Genomic DNA, 26671 nt, shown 5'->3' with positions numbered 1-26671 from the left:
CCTTTTGGTTGACAGGTGGTCACATGATGATTTCTTTCCTAGTATTAAAAAAACAATCCTAGTATTAAAGACACTGGACACTTTTGGTAATTGTCAAAGACCAGTCTTCTCACCTGGTGCATCTCAACATATGCACAAAATAACAAACCTGTGAAAATTTGAGCTCAATTGGTCGTCGAAGTTGCGAGATAATAATGAAAGAAAAAACACCCTTGTCACACGAAGTTGTGTGCATTTAGATGGTTGATTTCGAGACCTCAAGTTCTAAATTTGAGGTCTCAAAATCAAATTCAAATATTTTATTGAGAAATTACTAAACAAAAACCACGCTACTTCAGAGGGAGCTGTTTCTCACAGTGTTTTATACTATCAACAGCTCTCCATTACTCGTTGCCAAGTAAGGTTTTATGCTAACAGTTATCTTGAGTAATTACCAATAGTGTCCACTGCCTTTAAATGAATCTAGCCAACATACCTTGCCTGTTTGGATCTCCTGGGCTACCTCTTCCCACACCTTCTTGTTGGTTTCATCACAATCAATCAGTTTCTGGATGTCACTTGGAATTGTCACCTTGCATTTCTTGGGCGTTGATTTGGCAGTATCTTCTTCAGTTTCTACACAATCATAAAATAAATCAATTCTGGTTTATTTATTTGGCAGTATCTTCTTCAGTTTCTACACAATCATAAAATAAATCAATTCTGGTTTATTTATTTGGCAGTATCTTCTTCAGTTTCTACACAATCATAAAATAAATCAATTCTGGTTTATTTATTTGGCAGTATCTTCTTCAGTTTCTACACAATCATAAAATAAATCAATTCTGGTTTATTTATTTGGCAGTATCTTCTTCAGTTTCTACACAATCATAAAATAAATCAATTCTGGTTTATTTATTTGGCAGTATCTTCTTCAGTTTCTACACAATCATAAAATAAATCAATTCTGGTTTATTTATTTGGCAGTATCTTCTTCAGTTTCTACACAATCATAAAATAAATCAATTCTGGTTTATTTATTTGGCAGTATCTTCTTCAGTTTCTACACGATCATAAAATAAATCAATTCTGGTTTATTTATTTGGCAGTATCTTCTTCAGTTTCTACACAATCATAAAATAAATCAATTCTGGTTTATTTATTAACCCGCACTGGCAGCCAAGCAGGTCAAAATGTACATTTACATTTTACATAAGTAAAAGAAGTTCATACCTGTAAAAAACTATATATATACTAGATGTAATTCTTTAATAAATTGCAAGAAAAACCCACAAAATGAAAATACAAAAAGCTGGAACCAACACTGGAGGCCAAGCAGGCCGAAAAGTAAGTATAGTTCATATAGGAAAAGATATATATCAATCGTTTATACAAATACAAGAAAAACCACAAAAGCAAATACGTAAAGCTCAAACAGACAAAGAAAAGCTACATATGAATGGCACTGAAAAAGATATAGACAAAATACCTAGAAATGCACAGCATAAGTATGGTTCTCATAGGAAACAATTTAGTTAAGGGCAAACTAGGATAATGTAAGGAATCATGGACATCTTGTACTTATCTATACGCATTAAACATATTACTACATACTCCTTATACATGAAAAACAATGGGGGGTGAATACTCATCTTATGTAGTCTATGACAAGTGTTTATCATTGATATTTACAATATACACAACACGGCATGTTAAAAGCATCTAGACACCTTTGCTTATTGTCAAAGACCAGTCTTCTCACTTGGTGCATGGAGGAAGGAAGAGAAGGCAGAGTAAAGCCCGTTTCATACTTCATGCAAATACGAAGGCTAAGCGAATGTTGACGTCACAAATTCGCGACGAATAATTTGCAGCAATTGCCCTCTGCTCTACTCACCTGCGAATATCGCTGCGAAAGGAGGGTCGTGACGTCAAACTCACGTCAAATTCGCTTCGCATCCGCAGGAATTATGAACCGGGCTTAACAAAAAACCGTTTAACGACCGCGGTACCACAGGTTCGGCTTTTGAAGTCCCTTCGTTCGAGCTCCTTCTCTTCCTTCCTCCATGCTTGCTGTACCTCAACATACCATTGATAGCAGTTTTACATTTTCATTACAGAATTGAATATGTTGACATTTTGTTGTTAGCAGCAATGCCTCTTACCTTTTCTTTTTCTCTTTTGACCTTTGCCCTTGTTTTGACCTTTCTTGACCGATTTGACCTCCTCTTCACTACCAGAATCTTTATCTCCGTTTCGTTCTTTCTCTTTGGTGGCCATTGCTTCAAGGTAACCATCCGGATACTATCAAATATATCAAAATATATCAAAAACAAATGTCAATATTTAAAGTTTAGACATGCAAGGTCAAGTTACAAACCTAGGCCAAATAATCCAATTTCACAAACTAGTCATAAGTGCAGATGTTTTACACAAAGAACTACATCAGGGTATCTGCACATTTCAAAAAGTCAAAGTAAAGACCTTTTTAGACCCTTAAACAAAAAGTGGGGGAAAAACAGGGTAGAAATAGCTTATCCTGTTTACACCTATTACTTTTTGACATTCAGCATAACTTGTTTTTTATTACATACTTCATCCATTTCTTGTAAGGGGAGGGATTTCTTATTGGTCTTATGCTTCTTAATGCCTTCAATTTGGGAAAATCAATTTAATACCGCACAATAACTATTAAAGCCCGGTCCATACTTTCTGAAAATGCGAATGCGATACAAATTTTGATGTCACACATTGGCAATTTAGTAATTTGCATCAGTTGAAATGTACCCAACTTGTGAACATTGGCTGTGAAAACAGGGCTGTGACGCCCTAATTCGTATCGCGTTCGCAGTCGCAGTCGCAGTCGCAGTCGCAGGAAGTATGAAAATGGCTTAAGTTCTCCCATATTTGGTTATTTTTACTTTTCAATTCTCATTTCGACACAAACGGAAAATATGTTCTCAGAAGGAAAATTAGATTGAGTGACACTACCTCCATGACAAGACCAAGTGCTTTGATTTTCTTCTGTCCTTGTTTAGTCCATGGAGCATGCTGAGGGTCATCTCTACGTAGTAAATACCTCCATACTAAGAACCCACTTCTCCCTGTCTCAGGCCAAAACTTCACAACCTACAAAAGGAATCAAACAAATACATACATTGCTCTGTTACTTTGAAAGATGATGAACATGCTGAAACAGATCAAGAAGCAATTTTAAAATGAAAAACTGAAATAGAATCCATGCAATAAGCCATTTGGGAGTTAGATTTGAATGTCTGGTACAATGCCTTGCTTAGGCACAAGTTACAGCTTAAATTGGATTTCCTCAGACTATAGGGACAGTTGTTATGTCAAAATGGTTTGGGGCAATCTTTTGTAAAGCAACCTCCAGATGAGCAAACATGGGTGTTCACCAGACCTTCGTTTTTGAGGAGCGTGATCGCGCTCGCGCTCCTACCGCGCTCCTGGGGCTGTTTTCAGGTGCGCGATCGACAGCGCTCCTCCGCGATCATTACGGTGTATTTTATTTATAACACAAAAGCAGATTTCACACCAGTCGTTGTTACTTTGCGTGCAACAATAAATAAAAGAAACATTGAACGCTAGAGGTCGCTTTGGAACGATGGCACTAGCGTGATATTAAATGCCCTCTAGTGGTAAAATCTACGCGAACCAGCAATAAACACATTGAGACAAGACTCGACGTGTCACATGGGAGTTTTAGCGCATTTCCAGGCAGCGCAAATGCGAGGGCAAAGCGCATACCGTCGACGTACGTAGCTCAATCAACATCTGTTGTGCAATCTCGAGATTGAGCAGCGCAATTAACAGAGTGCTAGCTTTACGAACTCGCAGCCGGGTACATTACTACATGTATGTTACGTACGTACGTACACACACACGCTGCTGTATACGTCGTCCGTGCAATACTAGAACTACTACTAGATCAACCATGGATCAACGACGTATTTTCTCGTAAGAAAATGTGTATTTTCTAATGCTTTATATAAAATGTGAAAACATTTTAGAAAAAAGGAAACATTAAACATAAAACCTTAAAATCGGCGGTATTTTGTCACACGGGAGTGGGATCGGGGTTGTTTTATTTTATTTTGTCTGTAAATTTTATTTGTGTACGTCCAAGTCCGATCCGATCCGACCTGACCATTTTAGTAATCATAAACCATACATAAACTGAGTATGCTATCAAACAAATTGAGCTCCTGGACAATTTAAGAAGAGTGATTTTTTAGGAGCCCAAATTGAGCTCCTGAGTATTTTCAGGAGAGCGATTAAAAGAGCTCCTATTTCTATAAACGAAGGTCTGGTTCACCGTCTTTTAATTAACTAAGCAAAAGCTTGCCCTGAATCATGGGACATAGAAACCGTCTTTATAGTCTGAGAAACTAAAATTTAAGCAGTTACTTGTTATCCAGCAAGTCATTGTACCAGACATTACTCAAATCAAACACGGGAATGGCTTATGTGATGCACAATAAATATTGTTATACCTGGGTAACAAATTGTGAAGTTTTATTGGTCAAGAACAAATCATTTGATATAACACAAAGACGCATGTTACATGGCTCGGGGGTCGGGTAACATGAAAAGTGATGTACACAGGTGTACATCACCTTGATCGTGTCCACCGTTGGTCAATTTCCAGCGCTGTGTACGAAACACCCGCGGGATCGAGGGAACAGTGAAGAATTGTTTCTTATTTGAGAAACTGTTCGTCTGCTAATTAAACTATGCATTACTCCATCATAATAATGTTTGAAGATAACAGAACTTCAATAAGAGGAATAACAATGTTACAAAGGTATAACAAAACGGTGGCAAATGGCACCCACGCGTGTACAAAACGCCATGGATCCCGTCACAGCGTGCAACAGTTGTCTAGTGTTTGCAGAGTTAGAAAAGTGTACCTTGTAAAGACCATCATAGCGATTGCCTTCTTCTGGGGCATACTTGGAATGTTTTCGCCCCTTAGAGTTCCTGATGACTCGCACTGCTTTTCCAGCACGCCAATCTTTTGCTTCATTACCTTTCTTGGAATCTAATGGAGCGTTGCAGTTTCTGGCAAGAGCCCTAAACGGTAGAAATATACAATGACTGGGTTTAAGAAAACTACTAGCTGCATATCTGGCTTCAATCTGGGCCCAATTTCATAGAGCAGCTTAGCAGCTAATTTTTGTTACACACAAAAAGGCATATTAACCTTCTGGTTCGTACTGCACGAAAACAAATGACATCACAATGGAAATCCATGGTGAACGCCCTAATAAATATGGCCGCCTAATTTTTCTGCTAACCTCTGAAATATGCTTGCACCTTAGCATAATTTTTCTGCTACAGTTAGCCCAAAATTTTGCTTTCCGTTAAAAGCAGTGCTATGAAATTGGGCCCTGGCTTTTGATCCATAGATTGCTATGCCATGACTAATTAATTATACAGTATCTCCACTTACATGTTTATCGTAGTGCGCTTTTGATCTATAGATTATAGATTGCTATTCCATGACTAATTCCTTATACGGTATCTTGTTCACTAACATGTTCATCGTAGTGAGCTTTTGATCCATAGATTGCAATTCCATGACTAATTCCTTATACAGTATCTTCACTTACATGTTTATCTTAGTGAGCTTTGATCCATAGATTGCTATTCCATGACTAATTCCTTATACGGTATCTTGTTCACTAACATGTTCATCGTAGTGAGCTTTTGATCCATAGATTGCTATTCCATGACTAATTCCTTATACAGTATCTTCACTTACATGTTTATCTTAGTGAGCTTTGATCTATAGATTGCTATTCCATGACTAATTCCTTATACAGTATCTTGTTCACTAACATGTTCATCGTAGTGAGCTTTTGATCCATAGATTGCTATTCCATGACTAATTCCTTATACAGTATCTTCACTTACATGTTTATCTTAGTGAGCTTTGATCCATAGATTGCTATTCCATGACTAATTCCTTATACAGTATCTTCACTTACATGTTCATCTTAGTGAGCTTTGATCCATAGATTGCTATTCCATGACTAATTCCTTATTAACAGTATCTTCTAGGCCTGGGCAACTAGTGAAATTTACTACACGACTAGTCGCACCTCAAACAGTCACGACGACGACAACAGTCAGAACCAATTTTTATTTCTCAAGATGCATTGTGGCAGTGTTTGCTGCAAGCGCTATACTGATGTCTGATTGTAGTTTGTAGTTAAGTTATGTTGTCATAAATGGTCGTGACCAACACAATTGGTTCATAAAACAGGCAGTCGCGACTAATTTTTAAGTAGTCATGATTTTAGTTATACAACTACTTTTGTAGTAATTGTGTCAGCACGATTAACAGAGTAGTTGGAAAACGGTAGTCACAACTCAACTAATTATTTAATAGTCGCGACTACGACACAAGCCGTATTAGTCGCCCAGGCCTAGCATCTTTACTTACGAGTTCATCTTAGTGAGCTTTTGATCCATAGATTGTTCAGCTGTCCTTTTATTGCCAGAGAGGTCACGACCTCCACTACCAGTGTACAGAAACTCTTCACCTCTATCCTGCACAACAAATCAGATATAATCACAAAAGACTATTACAAGGTGGTCTATGTCACCTCATTATTAGACATGTATCTTGTACATAAAGACACTGGACACTACTGGTAATTACTCAAAATAATTGTTAGCATAAAAACTTACTTGGTAACGAGCAATGGAAAGCTGTTGATAGTATAAAACATTGTGAGAAATGGCTCCCTCTGAAGTAACGCAGTTTTTGAGAAAGAAGTAATTTCTCACTAAAATATTTGAATTAAATTCGAGACCTCAGCTGAGGTCTCGAATTCAAGCATCTGAAAGCACACGGCTTGTGCGACAAGGGTGTTTTTTCTTCAATTATATTCTAGCAAACTCATTTCTTTGTGAAAGCCTTAGTTCACATGAATGTTACCTCTTTGTGAAAGCCTTTTTATGAAAGCCTCATAACAAATTGATAAATAGCCCAGACAGTTTGGCCATCCCTATTATTGGTCTAGGTGTTTTAGCTGTGGCCGTGGGATAAGGTACTCCCCTTCGGCTTGGGCCTTTATCACACGGCCAAGACTCTGCCGACTCTGCCGGTGGCTACCCTTTTCAGGGATGCCAGTGACTCTTCCCTCAGAGCCTGAACAAATATTTGCTGCTAAGGAATGTGACCCCCCCCCCCCTACTCAGACCCAAAAATATAAACATAAAGAAAGAAGAATTTCTGACCCCCCCCCCTACAACAGCAGACAAAGTCTGATTTTCGTCTCGAATATCTGTTTTTTATTTTTCACAAGATTTAAAGTCACCTGGAAATATATATTTTTTGTCTTCAAACATTAGAGTATTTGTTTCTGAACAATAAAATAATTTTTTGAGTAATTGTTTTTAAAGATTTATATGCAGGCCTGTGAGCGGGTCATGAAAAAAAAAGCGGAAAATTGTTGTCCGGATTTTGGGCCAAAATTACGAATGTAATAAAAGGCTTTAATTAAAAACTGAAGCGTAGACAACACATTCACAGAAACAGTAGGCCACAATTCTTACATGTAACAATGTGTTGTGCATCCTCATTTTCAATATATTTGTGTAGCATTCCTTTAGAAATAAATCCACAAGCGCGATGAGTCCTCGTCGTCGACTGCCATATACTGTACACACAACGTACGTACGTACAGACGTCGCATGGGGGAAAACCATGTGTGCCTAATCTTGTCTCAAGGTGTTGGCTTTTTAGTAAAGCGCCCTCTGTTGGTGCAATTGAATAATGACATTGAAGTACATGTAAAATAGACATCGCGCTGAACGAAAAATTAACAACGGCTCCAATGAAAGACCAAGATGGAGCATTTTACTGGGTCTAGTCCCCGACTCATGTCAAAATCAAATCAAATCGCAATTAAAGTGCTTCCCGGTTCCAGGTACGTGCTGCTTGACGATCTATTTCGTAAAAAAAAAGATGATAAAAACGGAACGGAAAAAAAGCGGAACCCACGAAAAATGCAGACTGGGAAAATTAAAAAGAGCGGAAATCCGCTTTAAAGCGGAGATTTCACAGGCCTGTATATGTTTACAAAAATAAGTAAAGTTGTGTGGGGCTGACTCCGCCTACCCCTTTTGTGACGTGAATCGAGGCAGACTTTGCCTCGATCGAACATCGAACACACGTATGTGCAAGTACACTCAAATCCTAGTCGTGAGTTTGTACGTTTCGAGAGAAAAAAAACTCTTGCATTTTTCCCGCAATGTCGACCAGATGTATTGCTGTTGGGTGCAGCAAAACAACTAAAGATGGGGTCAGTTTGCAAAGTGGTCCGGTCCGACGTCTTTTCCAGCACTGTGCAGGAAAAACTTCAAGCCATCGTGCTCCGAGAATCCGGAGTTCACTACACATTTTGACATGAAGAGAAGAGTTCTTTTCTAAAACATGACGCCATCCCAACAATTTTTCCAGCTAGTGGGAAGTCGAAGAAGCTACCTGAAAGACGTGACGAACCTAAAGGAGCACTTGCCTAAAGTGAAAAAAATCAGGTATTGTTTCAACTTTGAGGGCATGTTTTTAGCTTGCGCCAAGCGTCACTATCTTGTGTTGGCACTGCATGCGATTCATTGCGCCTCGATTGACGTCACGAACAGCGCCCTCTCGGGTCGGGCCTTTTTTTTTATCTGTAAATAACATGGAAACTTATTTTTTTTTTTAACCTTAGTTAATTGTTTATTCATATTCAACTCATCAAAACACATATTTTAGTGACAAAAACTTTATTTTGACAAAATACCACTTCCAGGTGACTTTAACAACATTTTCAAAACAAAACAAAAATGGGGGAAAAAAAATTCCCCTCTCTGCTCCTGATAACAATCTGTCTTCGTCAACAACCATGTTATGGTTTTGCGACTTGAGGATCGGTTGTAAAAAACTTAGCAATAAAATGTTCAATCGGTCACCAACGCACATTGGGAAAACGAGTCCAAATACTTACTGTCAACTTGCTTGGTGCCGCCAACTTGCCAGCAACTCCTCCAAAATAAATTTAAAATCCACAAAAGATGCATAAAACTTTAAAGTATTAGCCTAAAGAGCGTTTGAAAAGTTTTAAGTTACATTTCAGTTCTATTAATTTATTTTTTTGTGAATTTTGTTTTCTTTAAAGCCATTATACACTTTCGGCACAGAAAAAAAAATAACTTATAGGGTGCACAGAAGGTAATGGTGAAAGTCTTCTCTTGAAATATTATTCCATGAAAACAAGGGTGGTTTTTCCCCGTTATTTTCTCCCGACTCCGATGACCGATTGAGCCTAAATTTTCACAGGTTTGTTATTTTTTATATCAGTTGTGATACACGAAGTGTGGGCCTTACTGTTTACCGAAAGTGTAATGGCTTTAAGCTACAAAGCCGTCTGCGGCCATTTTGCATTTTCACAGAGCCTTGTACAACCTCGACAACAGAGGGCGCTTTCCTGCATTTGGAATAGTCTTGGCTCAAGGTGTCATTGATTGGTACTGCATGTGTAGTATGCACTGCACTTTATGTTAATTGATCGCTGACGCGGTGGGTAAAGACTAGTTCATACCTGCCATCTGTGTGTGGTTCAGTTGTTGAGTTGACGGCGAGTTGACGGCACATATTATTTTCTCCGGCCAGATGAATAGGAGCGCCGGAAATCTGTTTTCAATAAATACATTTTCTCCGGCCAGATGGAGTACCGAGCACCGGAAATCTGATTTCAATAAAATATATTTTCTACGGCCGGATGAAATACGGAAATATTTTTTCAAAAAATATTTATTTTTCCGGCCTGATGAAACACGGAGCGCCGGAAAAACTCGGAGAAAATTTGAAAAAGCCGGAATTCCGGCAATAGCCAGAAAACTGCATCCCTGCCCTTATTCCCTTATTAGTCATCTTGCCAACTCACCTCGTCATCTTCATAACCTCCTGCTAAGACAATGGAATAAGCTCCTTCAATCTCTCGGCCATGAATACCAGCAACATGAGGGCGATGTACTCCTGCTTCACTCACCTACATTAACAATGCACACAAAACTATTCTCAGTTTCTAACCTCGTCAAAGTTTGATACAATCATCATGGAAGTGCACCTGTTCAGTTTATCCGATATCGGCCCTGTTAAAGGCAGTAGACACTATTGATAACTACTCAAAATAATTATAAGCATAAAAGCTAAATTGGTAATGAGTAATGGGGAGAGGTTGACCGTATAAAACATTGTGAGAAACGGCTCCCTCTGAAATAACGTAGTTTTCGAGAAAGATGTAGCATTCCACGAATTTGATTTCGAGACCTCAGAATTAGATTTTGAGGTCTCGAAATCAAGCATCTGAAAGCACACAACTTCAGGTGACAAGGCTGTTTTTTCTTACATTACTATCTCCTAACTTTGACGACCACTTGAGTTCAAATTTTCACAGGTTTGTTATTTTGTGCATATGTTGAGATACACCAAGTGAGAAGACTGGTCTTTTGACCAGTGTCCAGTGTCTTTAAGTCTATGTGCACCATAGTCACATACCATCATCTTTTTCCATCTATTAAATTGTGGTAGTACCTGCTGCTAAAACATAGGATTCAAAATGCCTCTAGCTACCGGGCAACCTCGGTAGTCTAGTTGGTAAGACACTGCTCTAGAATCGCAAAGGTCGTGGGTTCGAATCCCACCCGAGTAATATGGCTGTGATATTTTGTTCACAGATCTTGGATAAGTACTAAGTATACAGTGCCAACACACATCGGTGTATATGGGTACAATCAACATGAATAACCAGTAAACCTGTTTGAAAAAATCAGAGTACGTTCAAGAAATCTAAGATATGTAAAACGGTTACTAAGCTTCTATTTTATAGCATTAATGCGAAAGTGCTATTACCAAGATATCTGTGACAATGATAATGATTATTTTATACTTTACCTGAACTCTAAACTTCCATGATTGGCCAACATGAATACCAGGGATCTCTCCAAAGTGATTGGGTGGAACGATGGTACAAACCTTGGTGCGACCCTGGCAAGCCATTCCCTGCACATATAATAATTATACCAGCGTCAAATTACAGTCTAACAATACAATATTTAGGCATTGTGTTGCGTTAAGGACTACTTTGTAAATGTAACAATATTATAAAACAAAAACGTATATATTTTACTGGTGTTTTCAGTGCTTTAATAATCCTACGGATAAGAGCACCGAACTCAAGCTCTTGTGCTTCTGTTCAGCAGAGTGTGGGTTCCAATCCTGGTCATAATACTTGTGTCCCTGAGCAAGACACTTTACTACAACTGCTTCTCTCCATGGGTAAATGGGTACCTGTGAGGGCAGAGAGGGGTTCTTGTGATTAGCCAAGTAGCGCATATTTGTCGCACAGGGAGCTGAGATGGCTTAAGGAATGAATCAAGGCCCAGTGACCAGGAGCAATAATCTTGGAAGCACTTTGAGAGGCCCTTTGGGTGTAAAAAGCGCTATACGTGTTACTGAGCAACTTTGAATAATACTGACCTTTCCCCAATCTCTTGTGCTTCCGTTGATAGAGGACGCCATTTTGGCTTTCTTCTTGCTATGTTTGAGTTTCTGTCCAGCCATCACGACTTGAGATGCATCATTTTTACATAATGGACAATACCTGAAAACAACAAACATACAAAGCACACACTATTTACTATCTGGTACCTCATTAGGGAGATTCATGGGGGAGTGGCCTAGCGTTGGGGAGGTAGTGCTTTCTGCTCTACCAGCCAGGCTTCAAATTGATATTACCCAAGCCTACTTATGTATGGACTGTAAAAGGGGTAACCCTGTTTCAGCCCTAGGAGCAGTGTTGTAGCTAGGACATTTTTAGTGGTGGGCGCAGCTAAATTTAAATTTGGTCAGAAATTTCGAACAGTGCGCGCGTACTTTGTTGTAAGGATTGTTTTCAGGGCTAAATATTAACATTCCAATTGTGCCAAATGCACATTATGTAAGATTAAAGAATCACAATTTTTAAGTATAATGACAATTGTTATTACAAAAATGTGTTAATACAAAATAATTGTGATGCATTTGTTGTGAACAGACTGTTTTTGAAACAGTTTCTGCTGTTTGCTTGTTGTAATCCCGCCGCAATAAAGTTGAACTTGACCTTTGAAGGTGGAGTAACTGTCTCGATAGTCTCAGGTACAGTTTCATTCTCAGCACTAACTGAAGCTGCACGAGATACTTTTATATCATCTTCCAGTCTTTTTGCGTTTTCCAAAAAAGTCGTCCAGCTTACCGTACGTTGCGAGGCCATCTTAAAATTTACACAGATCTCATTCAAGTTAAAAACCCAGCGCGCTGTCACACACGTGTGGGCGAAGCGAACGTGTTTACATGCCTACATCCGGGACCCGCGAACTCGTACACTAGACTTTACACAGCCCTTGTACTGTTGTGTGGCGATACTATTTGTGTGTACATGGAATGCGTGAAATCCCGCGAAAACCTCACGACTAGACTTGTAGTGCACTCTAGGGTCTACCACAGCGCGCGCTGGTGTACACTACATGTACACACATACATCGTGTACATGTGCACGATACCAGCACTGCTGTCAGCCTGGTATAGACGGTACGCCTTCTACACTGTACTATAGTTCGTTCAATAAAAACGTCAGGGCACATTTCACGAAGAAAACTTCACAAGATGGCAAGAGGCAAATTACATGGGAAAACACGTTTGAGGTTTTTATTGCTCGTAATTCTGGCTCAAAAAAATTACAAACTGCATTTAAAATGACAAAACATGAAAAAACATGACATTCTAGTCTTGCAATGTGATCAAAATCAGTAGAACTTTTAATTTTTTATTAATTTTGGGGGAAATTTTGTGGTGGGCGGCAGTCTATTTTTCAGCTGAAGTGCCGGGCGGAAATTGTCAGTGCTGGGCAGGCCCGCCCACCGTGGCTACAACGCTGCCTAGGAGTAGGTGGCAACAGCTCCTGGACAAAAAATAATTGTAGCCCACAACTTGAAGTGGCCTTCAGGCCTTGTTTGTCTGGCGACTGCATACAAGAATTAAATGAATAAAAGAAAAATAAGCTCAAGCTATAAGTGTTTGTCAGAGCGTGGGTTCAAGTCACAGTTGTTGATATTATGGTTCATGGAAGAGATTCAACATAATTTGTATAATAGATGTTAAGACACATCGGTGTATGGGTAAAAACCTAAATTAATGGTCAACCATAATTGATTTATCGTACAGGGCCCAATTTCACGGCTCTGCTTATCGCCGAAATCTACATTTATGATCACCATTCTTCGCTTACGTGCAAGCGCTGAATTTCTGCGCGAGCGTAGGATGCCTAGTAACGTGGGATATACAAGCCCAGAAGCCAAAATTCCCTGCTAACCGCGTAAGCACAGAATTGCCTGCTTCCAATAGCGCCGATTCTTTGCTTACAGTAAGCAGAGCCATAAAATTGGGACCTGGTGGGTTGTCCTAGATGGGTAGTACGAAGGGGTCGTACCGATGGGTCGTACAGATCTGGATATATATTCTAAACACTCTTAATAGAGCCAAACAAGAAGAGAATATATTGAAGAAATTTCAGTTTTTGGAGGAAAAATGTGGGAGAAAAATCCCAGAGAAGTCGTCCAGGGAAAACCTACACAGTCAAGTAGGGATTGAAAACCCAATCCACATAAACTGCTCACAAAAAGTAAGGAAACTTTTTTCAACCCAGTATATTTGTTATTATTTAATACTCTCTCTGTATATGGTATATATCAATGCAAAGCTGAACTGTTCCTCATGATATCACATTAGCAATGGTTACATGTTGCTGAATCTGGCTACATGCATAACAATGAGGCAAAGTCACAAATGAAATGTGCCAAAATTACCGTTGTCTGTGAATGGTCATTAGGTAATGCTCATTATTCAAACCGATCAAGCTTTTCAGAACCATGATTGATTTACACAATGATTTGCACCAGTGAGCTCATCGGACACAATTAAACCCCATCTCATGAAAAACACCTTGATTGGTATTTGCAAGACAATATTCTACAGCCGAATGCAGTCCCATACTTGCAAACTCTTGGACCAAATGCCATCTTTCAAGATGACAACGCTGGTGACTGACTACCTGAAAACTGTTGGGGTGCACCGGATTGATTGGCCCGCCAACAGTCCAGACCTGAATCCCATGGAACATCTGTGGGACCAGCTTGGCCTCGCTTTCCGTGCCCAGAACCACCAACACATCAACTGTGGCTGACCTAACCAGGTTCCTTATTGAAGAATGGAATGCCATCCCTCATCATCAACGCATTACAAGACTTGTGTGCAGCATGGCGAAGAAGGTGCCAGGCTGTCATCAACGCCTTCGGATCATCCACTCGCTACTGAACTTTAAGTGTATTAAGATCAGTAAGTTGTCTTGCTCTATACCAAACTTATTGTCTCAATAAAGTGGATTAAGATCAGTAAGTTGTCTTGCTTGTTTGAATTACAGTGTCAATTTGATTGTTCACACAGTAACACAAAATTGCTAATTTTGGCACATTTGATTTGTGACATTGTCTCATTCTCATTAATGTGGTCAAGTCCAGCAACATGTAATCATTGCAAGTGTGGTATCATTTTTAAGAGGAACAGTTCAGCTTTGTAATGATATATACCATATACAAAGAGAGTATTAAATAATGACAAATATACTGGATTGAAAAAAGTTTCCTTACTTTTTGTGAGCAGTTTAGTACCCCCCCCCCATGGTATTCAATTCGGGATCCCAGAGGATATCAAACGATTTTTAGATGTACTTACCACTCTTCCACATCAGGTATTTCTTCCAATGGTGGGTCTAGGCATGCTAAATGATATGCCATATCACATTCATCACACATGAGCTGTCTATCTGGGTCGTCTTTACCGCCACATTTATGACATGCACACTGCTTACACTTACGCTTTGGATTGTCTTTACAGTGTGCACATTCAGCCTTATTGGACCCTGGTTGGACAAACAAAAATCAATCAAAATGGTTGCAATGCACAGCTGAATACATGGTCATGTAAAATCAGATGGTCCTATAGATAGTGAATCCCTATGAACAACCTTTCTTGGTAAATTGGGTTTTTGCTTTTGACCATAATAAATCTAACCAGCCACGGACAAACATGTTGATGCTGCCTGTAAAATGGCCGACTTAAAAGTGTGAGATTTAGTGGGAACTATCTATAATTGCTAGATTTAGATCTATAGTAAAGGTTTGAGTGAACACCATGCAATCATAACCTCTAAATGAGTTGGGGTGGTTCTGAAAAGAACCGTTGGTTTCAACTCGGCGTTTTGATAAGTATACTCTGATCGTCTTCTGGAGAAAGCTGGACTCTGATGCTGCATGCTGCTTAAAGCAATCGCACAACATCGATTAACAGTATTGTCCAAAGGCAGCCCTGATACTTCAGCTTGAAAGGGGCAAGGCAGTTGGCAATTGCCGTCGTGAAGTATCAGGGCTGCAATGGCCCACACTTCGTGTATTACAATTTATACATAAAATAACACACCTGTGAAAATTTAGGCTCAATCAGTCATTGGAGTCAAGAGAAAATAATGGAAAAACCCACCCTTGTTTCTGCACGTTTTGCCGTGTCATCCCATCATGTGCATAAAATAACAAGCCTGTGAACATTTGGGCTCAATCGGTCATCGAAGTTGCGAGAAAATGATGAAAGAAAAAACAACCTTGTTGGACTAATTTGTGAGAAAATAATGGGGAAAACCCACCCTTGTTTCTGCACGTTTTGCCGTGTCATCCCATCATGTGCATAAAATAACAAGCCTGTGAACATTTGGGCTCAATCGGTCATCGAAGTTGCGAGAAAATGATGAAAGAAAAAACAACCTTGTTGGACTAATTTGTGTGCCTCCAGATAGGAATAAAAGACTTCTAGCTTTAAGTCTTTTATTATTTTAGTGAGAAATTAACTCTTTCTCAAAAACTACAGTACTTCAGAGGGCGTCGTTTCCCACAATGTTTTGTACTATCAACAGCTCTCCAATGCTCGTCAGTTAATTTTGTTTTGAGTAATTACCAAGCGTGTACCTTCCCTTTAAGTATGTCAGAGTCCATAATCGATTCATTTTTGTTTAGAATGGCAACGTCATGCATAAATATTAGGAGAGGGGTATTAGTAGTTGTGGTGCAGAGTTTTTATTGTATTTTTTGCCAAGTTTGAGAAGCAAATCATAGTTTGCTTTGCATGTTTAGGGATACGATTTGCAAGAACTTAGCCATGTATGAAGGTTAAACAACAATGAACCAACTGGGAGTTTCGTGTTGGTGCTATCGATTAGCCACTAAGTGAATTAGCTCACCAGTCAACTTAAAACAAAAATAGCTTACTTTTGAAAGGTTCGTTTTCTCCATTGAGAAGGTCTGGGTCACAGGTCACTTCTCCTTGTTTCTCAATCTTGAATATTTCATCTGTTAGTCGAATACGGCAATCCTTCAATACATTTGCATCGATTCCAAGTCTGACATTACCAATCATTTCTTTGTATGTCCTGGTTGATTTCTGTAAAAAAGAAAATTTAAAAAAATAAAAAAATTTGAAATGCATCACTCAGTTTTGACCAACTTGTTCAATTAATTAATTCATTCAGCTGATGTGCAGCATCAAATTGCGGCCCTCCAAACATCAGATGGTGGCCCTTCAAACATCGGATGGTGGCCCTCCAAATATATTGTCTTCCACTGCTGTACGCAGCTCTTCCCGCCTCAGGCCAGAGTCCCGGCACAAGGTGTTCACATAGGTGGATTGTGGTCTGCCATGGGAACAGTGACCCTGAGTAGGGGCCATAGCACCAGCCAGCTCATTTAGATGTTTATTTAGTATTATTATTTTGTGTAAACGCTTTGATATGGTTTACAATGAGGAGCGTTCTAAATACCTGTTATTAACATTATGTCCGAGGCAGTCACCTGCTTGTCCTAATCTTGGTGCTAACTCTTGGTAGTCCACCGTAGAGCTCCAAGTTTGTGATAATAACTTGTAAAATGCTCGTTTCCTTAAAGGATTCGGGTACTTTTTCAAAATATCCACAGATTTACATTAAACTTACAGGGTTTGAAGATAATGATAGTGGAAAGCTTCCCTTCAAATATTACTAACTAAGGTTGTGTAGTTTTTGAGAAATTAGTAAAACAAGTCACAAAATAGTTTTGGTCTCATGAGACCAAAACTATTTTAGCATGTAAAATCCCCTTAACCAGTTATGATATTATACTAAAACCATAGCATAACTCGTTTACACGTTTTTACATGCTAAAACTGAGACGAAAATTATTACTTTTACTCATTTCTCAAAAACTACAGCACCTCAGTAAGTAAAATTTCAATGGAAGCTTTCTACTATCATTATCTTCAAACTGTGTAAGTTTAATGTATATCTGTTGACATTGTGTTTTTTGTTAGGAAAAAGTACATATACCCTTTAAGCAGGACACTTAACCATGATGCTTCATCCTTCGGATGGGACGTTAAGCCTTTGGTCCTGTGTGTTGTGTAGCGCACGTAAAAGAAGCCAGTGCACTTATCAAAAAGAGAAGGAGTTCGCCCCATTGTTTATGGTTTGATCGGCAGCGTGTTGCTATTACAGATTTTCCTACATTATTAACAAAAAATAGTAAATGGCCCGACATTTCGACCCTAGCAGAGTCTTTTTCAAAGGCTAACCATTTCAAACAAGACTCTGCTAGTGTCGAAACGTTGTCTATTACTATTTTTTGCATTTATACCATCAATCCTTTTAGTTGGTAAGTTGTTTGCAACAGCTAATTTTATTTTCTCATTATCACTTTCAGGGCATTTAGGAATGGGAACAAAAGTGTGGTGAATCGGTCTTGAACATTTTGTTTAAATCCTTGAAGGGTCATGGTCGTGTGATAAAGCAGCATGATCCTTTATCACAAGGCCACAACAAATGTTTAAAGGCACTTGGTAATTACTAAAAATAATTGTAAACATACAAACTTACTTGGTAACAAGCAATGGAGAGCTGTTGATAGCATAAAACATTGTGAGAAACGGCTCCCTCTGAAGTAATGTAGTTTTTGAGAAATAAGTAATTTCCCACTAAAATATTTGAATTTGATTGCAAGACATCAGAATTAAAATTTGAGGTCCCGAAATCAAGCATCTGAAAGTACACAGCTTTGGGTGTTTTTTCTTCAATTGTTATCTCGCAACTTCCACGACCAATTGAGCTTAAATTTCCCCAGGTTTGTTATTTTGTGCATATGGTGAGTTACACCAATTGAGAAGTAAGTTAGTGAGAAGACTGGTCTTTGACAAATACAAAAGGTGTCCAGTGTCTTTAAGACTTCGTCACACTCTTTAATTTCCTTTTCATTAATACTGTACCTTAGCAGTGACTTGTACATCATACCAGAAACCTCTTTCCTTTGGTTCATCAGGATTGTAGTTGACCATCACCACATCGTTGACTCTAACGTCGTCATAGTCAATCATCGTACGTGCACGAGGCCTTAAGTATTTATCTGGTAGTTTCAGTATACCTTGGTCTTCATACCTGAAACAACCAAACAGGAGAGAAAACAAAGAGAAGAATCCAGTTAGGATGGGTTAAGTTTGGCACACTCAGCTACATCTTTTGAGACCACACCCATCTTATATACATGAAAAGGCAGGTGTTTGATCAGTGCATCATACCTGTCCTATCGTACGGTGCTGAGACAAGGACAACCACCAAATGGCTTGAGAAAAAAATTAAGGGTGACAGAGAGAGCAATGGAAAGGAAGTTGGGTGCTTTCGATTAACCTCCCCGTGTCGATCCCCCGGTGCACATTCGGGTGAGCCCCTGACAAGAGCTAATCAAACGTTCACTCACAGTGACGTCATGTACCTCGGGCCAGCCCCAAATGACCCATTCCACAAGCAGGGTACTTGGGGCTTGCTGGGGTGAGCCCCTGAAATGACGTCAAAGCTATTGGAACATACCGGGGTCGACCCAAGGAAGCTAATCGAACACACCCTATGATAAGAGTAACAAAGAAGGACAGGGTAGCGAATGAGCACCTAAGAAAGACATCAAGAGTGCAGGATATTACTAAGACGATTAAATAAAAAAAGTGGAGATGGGCAGGCCAACCAGCAAGGAGGCATGACAGCAGGTGGCATGTAAAACAACCGACTGGACTCCAAGAAACTGGACAAGAGAACGAGGGCGACAAAACAGAAGATGGAGAGATGAACTAATTACATATGGGGCATTGCTTGGCAACAGACAGCGCAGGATAGAGTGAAATTGAGAATTGTTGAAGAGAGTCGGTGAAGAGGCTTTCCTCCTGCAGTGGAGTGAAACAGGCTAGACAGAGGACATACCTGTATGTACAAACAACATGTCTGAACAGTTAACACTTGCAATTGTATCATTATAAAACATAGGATTCAAACAGTCTCTAGCTACTGGGCGATCTCGGTTGTCTAGTTGGCATTTTAGCTCTAGAATTGCAACGGCAGTGGATTAAACTAGCGACTATATGCGGTTTTTGCGTCTATGACCCATAAACTCACCTAAGACAAGTACCATTTTCAGGATGATTCGGTTTATGTTTAGTTGCAAATATTTGTGGTTAGTGATCTTCATTGGTATATCATGATGTCCTGTCAAGGAAATTGTGTTGAGGAAAACATCTAATTTCCATAGAGAGTGAAAAGGAACATGACCTTCTGGTGTCTTTGTGCATAATCTATATAATCTGTATTAATACACTGCACCCATGGCTAAAACAGGTGGCAACCTTTTCTGTGTGTCTGTGATGAGTTAAATGTTTTATCACATAAAACAAAATATTCTTGGTAAAGTTGAAATGGGCTAATTATTGTCTTGGTTTACCTACCCTTCGAATTTGACGTGGTATACAAAGCCATCGTTACAAGTCTGCAGTTTTGTGGGTGCTTCAGTTTTGATGTCCTCTGATGAATTTGTACCTTTTGTATCCTCTGTAGTTTCCACAGCGACTCCATTCATACATACATTTTGTTCCTTCATGATACCGTTTACTTTCAAAGCCAGGCCATTATCCATCTTGGAGTTGTCGTTTTCATCTTTGATGTTGTGGTTGGCATCTACGAGTTTGGCGTCGTTGACATCAGTCGCTGTATCTGTGTGCTTCAGTTCAGTGTTTTCTTCTTCGGACGCTTTAGATAGATCTACGACACTAGCTTCAAACCACGCTCCTATGCTCAAGTCCAACGCATCAATCAAGTCACCAATCTGTATGACACATGAAGAAATATGTACAACTTATATTGCAGTAGTCCAAGATAAGCTCAAAACCTAGGCTACACATGATTGTAGCAACACATAATACATTTAATACATTGTCAGGCTTGGAATGTATCTTTGAAAGGGCAAGGCCATTTTCATTAAATTACAAAGGGCAATTCCATTGGAAAATCATCAACCAATTGGGAACATTTTAAAGGGGCACCAAGGCCAAAACCAGGGGCAACGGCCTACATAGCCTGGGTGTAATGGACAGGCCTGGGTTGTGTTTATTTGATACATGATTTGAGGTATTGCATGGTGAGGTATCAATATATATTTGGTTTGCGTTAACACCATGTGTGTATCTACTTGCAAGGTAGAGTTTGTTCTGTAGAGAACTGTCTTTCTTTTTTTGATAAAGTCAACAATAAGCCAAATTAGAGGATTGACAATACAGTCAATCACAACAGTGCGCCCTTTCGATTGTCCCCAAAAGCATTGTCAGCTAACAGGCCTGTATTTTTCATTTTTAAAATGGCAAGGGCACCAAGGCATTTTCTCCTTAGGCAAATTGTAAACTTCTACAGGACCATTTCAATGGCACCCAGGCAATGACCGGGGGCATTGAGGCAAACTTGAGGTCTCGAAATCAAATTCATGGTAAATTACTTCTTTCTCGCAAAAATACGTCACTTCAGAGGGAGCCGTTTCTCACAATGTTTTATACTATCAACCTCTCCCCATTACTCGTTACCAAGTGAGGTTTTATGCTGATAATTAGTTTGAGTAATTACCAATAGTGTCCACTGGCTTTAAGTCATTACCATGCCATGAGGTCAGTTTAGGATCTTTACATGGCTAACATGAATGTGCTTTAAAATGCAGAATATTGCAACCTTGCAAAACATTTGGGTTATACGGCAGTCAGAAAAGATGCATTTTCTGGTTGAAACTGAGGCCACATTGAATTTTGTGGTTGAACCAGCACATGGAATGTGTCTACAAATTTAAACCTGTGAGCTAAGGAATTTGCTTCACTTCCCATCAGGTGAGGCATAAAATAAATAACAATGTTATAATTTGCAGTGAAATGCACATTATTGACTAGAACATGAAGGAATGGAGTCACAGAAGGGAGCATTTCAGCCAAAAAAACATCTACTGACTGTTGGAGTGTTAAACATTGTAACTTTAAATCACACGCCGCTGAGCAACCGCAGGAATGTGTGCGATAGACAAAAATCATCACAATTATTACCCAGACATCACCAAAGACAAAAAAGTTAACCCCCTCCCCCCGCCAAAAAAAAAATATGAAAACCCCCCGGGATGGATTTCACAAAGAGTTGCGACTAGTCTTATCTCTAGTTAGGACGAGTTACTCGTCCGAACTTAGGACTATTCATGCAATTTGTATATCTCCTAGGACTAGTCGTAAGTTAGGACTAGTCCTTACTTTTTGTGAAATCGACCCCAGATGTTTTAGTAGATTTACTTTATGAAACACACACTGCTACAGCCATTTAAACCTTTTACAAGACAGCACCTAGAAAGAGCAAACAATATCAAATCCTGTAGGTAGGTCAGTTAAATTCACTCAAGTTATTTATCAATTGATAACATCTTAACTGTCAATCACGGTTTACAAAGTTCAGTGTAAATGAATCAATGCCACTCTTATAGTAAGCACTATACATTAGGCCAAATTAAAACGAACACCAGTTGAACGTCCACTCCCTCATCCTTTTTTGAGGCTGCATAAATTTTTTTTTTTTTTTTTAATCCTATTCAGTTTTAACTTATCTTTTAAGAATTTGTAACCACATAAAGCAGGTGTTGACTTTTAAACTGAAGAATTGTGGCCAGTTTAATTTAAAATGCTCTTTGGCCCCTAAATAAAAAACAAAAAGGCCCTCATCCTCTTCTTGGAAAAACATGATGATCAATTGATATTCTTTTCACTTTGCCTTATGTGGTTGGTGGTTACAAACAGCTCTCCTCAATGTCAATGACCTTTAACCCCACCCAACAAGTAAAGAAAGAAATGGACCACCTGTATGACCACACACACAAGTTTACCCCTGCGCTGTAATGTTCAAACCCATCCACAGTTTACCCCTGCGCTGTAATGTTCAAACCCATCCACATAACTCTGGTTATTTATAGCTCTAGGTAAGAATTGGTTTAGCGGGATTTGAATCCTTCAAAGGTACAAAAACCCTTGCAATATTTTCAGTGCTGAGGCAGACCACTCAATTAAGCAACAGGGGTGTAATAGGCTGTTAAGAAAAAGCCTGAACTCTGAATTTGATCAGTGAAAAGAAAGAAAAAAGAAATTCCTTTTTTTTTTTAGGACAAACAAAAAATGGATTGTTTAAAAAAACAGACAAATCACATCCCTGATAGATTGTATAGCTTAATGCACACCTTGTATGTTCCTTCAGCTAGTCCTTCTTTACTTGTAGATGGTTGATCATCCGATTCCAAGACTACTTCACTGCCCCCTGAAGTACACGTAGAATGCTCGGAGTCACTGGTCTCTGATACAAAACCACTATCTGCTTTAGGCTCTTGGGGAATATACTCTGCTTTGATCATGATCTGAATGATATCATTCAAACCAACGCTGTAGTCAAACAATGTCTGTCCATTCTCCAACTGAAAAATACCAACAAATCGACGATGCAATCAATCACTTTATAAATAAACACATTTTAAAACCAGGCCTGGAATTTCACCTTTGAAAGAGCAAGGCCATTTTCATTTTGCAAAGGCCACTTTCACTGTAAAATCTTAAAGTCAATGGGAAACTTTTAAAGGGGCACCAAGGCCAAGACCAGGGCCAACGGAGGCCATGCCCCCAGTGTCATGCGTGTAATTCCAGGCCTGTTCAAGTAAAACTTCATGTATGCTAAAAATATTCATTTTGGTTTTAATACCCATATACACCAATGAGTGTACTGTAAGCACTCAGTATACTCGGTAATTTCCCAAAATCTGTAAAAAAAATCACAGGCATATATTACTCGGGTGGGATTCAAACCCACAACCTTTGCAAATCTAGAGCAGTGTCATACAATGCTAAAATAGTCGGCATGCGTCAGAAACAAGAGTGCGTTATTACATTGTGTGGTGTTTCATGTGAACCAGATGAACTAGTGCTTTTCATATCCATTCAACAGTAATCCAGAATGCCGAGGGCCTTAACCACAAATTGTAGTTTCAGTGACCACATTTCTCTGCTTTAGTACACTATTCAGCAACTCCAAACAGTTGATTCATTCTAGTTGCTACAGAGGAAATAATGTGGTGATGTTGAAACCAGCAAAAGAGACAAACCAGCAAAGTTTGCCATTGGCACAGAAGCTTACATGGATATTAATTAACGTGCTACATACACATGAAAAGATGTGGCAATGTAACATGTTGAGCTTTCCTGATTCAAGGAAAAGTGTGAAGTATTGTAAAACAAATATTATAACATGGTTTATTTGTTGAATGCACTGTCAATATACACATGTAGCTACATATTGATATATGTCACCCTCCATTTTGCTGATGGTTAAAGATCAGAGAATTATGACAAACCATAGGTAGGCTTACAAAATTAGATGGCATATTTTTGGAAAAGCACAGACTTCGGGGAAAAGTGTCTTGACATGCATTTGGATAAATACAGAATCAGTTCTCTCAGTCGACCAAAAAGTGGTTGACAAAACCACAAAATGATTGCTTTAGAAGAAGTTGCAGGGAATTACAAATCTTACAGTGAAATCTACCAGACTCTTTAAAATCCACCTGTCTATTTCCCCAGTCATGGAGGCACTCAACTAAATGGGCTCACTCATTTTCATGTTATTTTATGAAACATCTTGCTCAATAGTCCAGCCATGATGTTTGTAGATGTACAAGCACGACGAGTAGTCTTTGCATAGTTTTCTCACAGCGCCACCACAGCGGAACGCTTATCAGCACAAGCAATGCAAAGTAAAACCATGAAACATCCTTTACATAGCGACATGAAAGGTTAGGTAAGTCCAGCAAACCGAATCAGCACTCGATGAATTTCAACAACTTCAGTCCACTTGTCCTACGGTTGGGAGACCGTACCACCTGTCAGGTTGTCTGACTGGTCAAGTTGTGTGAACCGTTGTTGAGTTGTCAGACCGTTGAGTTGTCCGACAAAAAGTTGTCAGATGAAAAGTTGTCCAAACTCTTGTTCTTCCTCATGACCGTGCGCATAAAACCATCATGGCGCCGATGATGGTTATCGAGCGATTGCCAGCCCTGCACCAAAACGAGCGTGCACATTTTGAGATACAGTAAATTGACAAAACTAGGGATTATGGGCAAAATCTTGACATAACGTGGGTGGAAAAGTTTTCTGTATCCTGCCACACCACACATTCATTATATATGGAATAAAATAGCCTATTAAATGAGTATCTAACTTACCAAAATGACATAAAAACGCATAGGCTAGAACCTTTCTGTAGGGAGAGTCACTACCAATAGAGGGCGCCCTCGCGCCGCATCACTCATTTTGGCTATGGATTTTGCGGCAAGGTCGAGTTGGACACGGGGTGTGTAGCGCTCAGTCTGGTGTAAGACATGCGCAAGGATATTGGATTTTACTTGATGTTACATGGTTCATTCATGAAAATAACTGGATGTACTTTCAAGGTGGCCTTTTTCTGAAACCTTTTATGCCCATCGCAGAGAAATCAGACGAAATTTGTTGAAGTGTTGGTGGAAAAGAAACACTGGTATGTGCACATTTGTACGTTAAATTTTAGGAAAAGCGTAAAATTGGAATATATATAAAAAGAGGCAATTGTTGCCTCAATGACAACTCAAAATAGTAGAATTTAAGCTATCAAATGATTTTTTTTTTTAAACGATTGGTCATCGCAGTTTGTCGCGATCGCCTTTTCAAGACAGCGATACGGCGGGGTTTTTCCAAACTTACGGGCTGGGGTCACGCTAATGCGTGCAGTTGATATAGAGATTGGCCAACACGTTATTCTTGAACAAAATACCATCAAAACACAATACTTGACTTAGTTTTGTACGATTTATTCAAGAAAATCACACTTTTTGTTAATGAAAACAATGACGGAAAAGTTTCCGTATGGCGCCACCACGTTTTCATTCGATATGATATAATATAGTATCTAATTTACCTCAATGAGATATCCCTTTTTGTAAAAATGAGTGAAAAAGTAATGCCGCCATACGGAAAGTTATCCACAAAATTTTTGAACTTTGACCTGGCGTAACTTGGGTTTACATGACACCAACGACCCGCAGAGACCTATCCAGCTAGGCCCTATGTCAAAATTAATCTAATTAGGCCTAGATGTTGTTTAAAATTTAGTGAATCTACCTACTCTGTAAAAATTTGTGAAAAAGTAGTTTTCCGTGGTTGACATTCCTATCAATCATGAATTGAAATTTGATTTTGAAGTTAATTTTAAAAATCAATTTAATGAGACGCGAACAAACTTTCTATTTTTATATTTATAAACAAATTTTCGTTTAGTTTCACAAAGTAAACATTGACTCCAGAATGCCAAACTCTGTCGTCCTCACTATTTACTGTCTCAAACCCCATTTTAGACGTAAAATACTTTACCTGCTTTCCTCGATAAAACAGTCGCTGTCGATCAAGCGGGGCACTGAAGGGGTCCACCAGTTTAGATCTCAACTCCTCAATTTTGGTCAACTTTGACAACCCATCCACACGAATGGACTTTTGCCCATCAAAAGTACGAACTTGTATCCACATGATAACTGTTTGCTCTCAATGAATGAGACTAAAACTTGTTCAAAACAGGTGTGAAATGTACAAATCTAGAAGTCAGCACAACTAACTAATAAGGGCAGTTCATGTAGAGATGTGATGCTACTGGCTGCGTACTGTTGTAGTATAAGTAGCAAAGTAGCATGCATGCACTGCACGCTTCTCAAAAAAACAATCGAGAGGTTGTTTTGCAAAGTGTGCTCAAAACCACTGCACCGTACTGATCTGTGGAACTGCATTATATTGTGTGTGTGCATAGAGTACATTGTACATGTGAGTGCAGAGTGGCGGGAAACCTGAATGACCCCGGGTCAATATTTAAAGTAAGCGCGTAGCGGGAGTAGTCTTGATGCAAGTCGTTTCTCGTTTCCTTCCACAAACAGTGCGGCCAACTCAACAACAGCGCCCGCATCGACCGCCCATATACACTCAGGTTTGGGGTAAAAAGACTTTCAGGCTGTTTTGTTACACACACAAAAATGAAAAGAAATCTGAAGTTTACTAGTAGTTTGAAAATATATGTTGGAAAAGGAGTTAGTTTGATTAACTTTTTCGTTGCTTGCATTGTTATTT

General features: G+C 39.1%; 1 protein-coding gene across 1 annotated transcript in view; it reads right to left on the bottom strand.

The window, feature by feature from the left end:
- Positions 1 to 26365, bottom strand: part of LOC139946539 (E3 ubiquitin-protein ligase UHRF1-like) — a 35003-nt gene extending 8638 nt beyond the window's left edge. Inside the window, exons 1-14 of the mRNA XM_071944233.1 lie at positions 25931 to 26365; positions 22723 to 22953; positions 19925 to 20301; positions 18425 to 18593; positions 16405 to 16576; positions 14822 to 15008; positions 11534 to 11657; positions 10949 to 11056; positions 9939 to 10043; positions 6446 to 6552; positions 4908 to 5070; positions 2971 to 3108; positions 2145 to 2283; positions 476 to 615 (exon numbers count right to left, since the gene is read on the bottom strand). Coding sequence (XP_071800334.1) covers positions 476 to 615; positions 2145 to 2283; positions 2971 to 3108; positions 4908 to 5070; positions 6446 to 6552; positions 9939 to 10043; positions 10949 to 11056; positions 11534 to 11657; positions 14822 to 15008; positions 16405 to 16576; positions 18425 to 18593; positions 19925 to 20301; positions 22723 to 22953; positions 25931 to 26083 — 2313 coding nt within the window. The 5' untranslated portion in view covers positions 26084 to 26365. The remainder of the gene's footprint in view (positions 1 to 475; positions 616 to 2144; positions 2284 to 2970; positions 3109 to 4907; positions 5071 to 6445; positions 6553 to 9938; positions 10044 to 10948; positions 11057 to 11533; positions 11658 to 14821; positions 15009 to 16404; positions 16577 to 18424; positions 18594 to 19924; positions 20302 to 22722; positions 22954 to 25930) is intronic.
- Between the last annotated feature and the right edge of the window lie 306 nt (positions 26366 to 26671).

The sequence above is a fragment of the Asterias amurensis genome, chromosome 13 (genome assembly GCF_032118995.1).
Source record: "Asterias amurensis chromosome 13, ASM3211899v1".
Taxonomy (NCBI): domain Eukaryota; kingdom Metazoa; phylum Echinodermata; class Asteroidea; order Forcipulatida; family Asteriidae; genus Asterias; species Asterias amurensis.
Note: the sequence above shows the minus strand (reverse complement) of the source record. Positions and strands in the feature narration are given on the sequence as shown.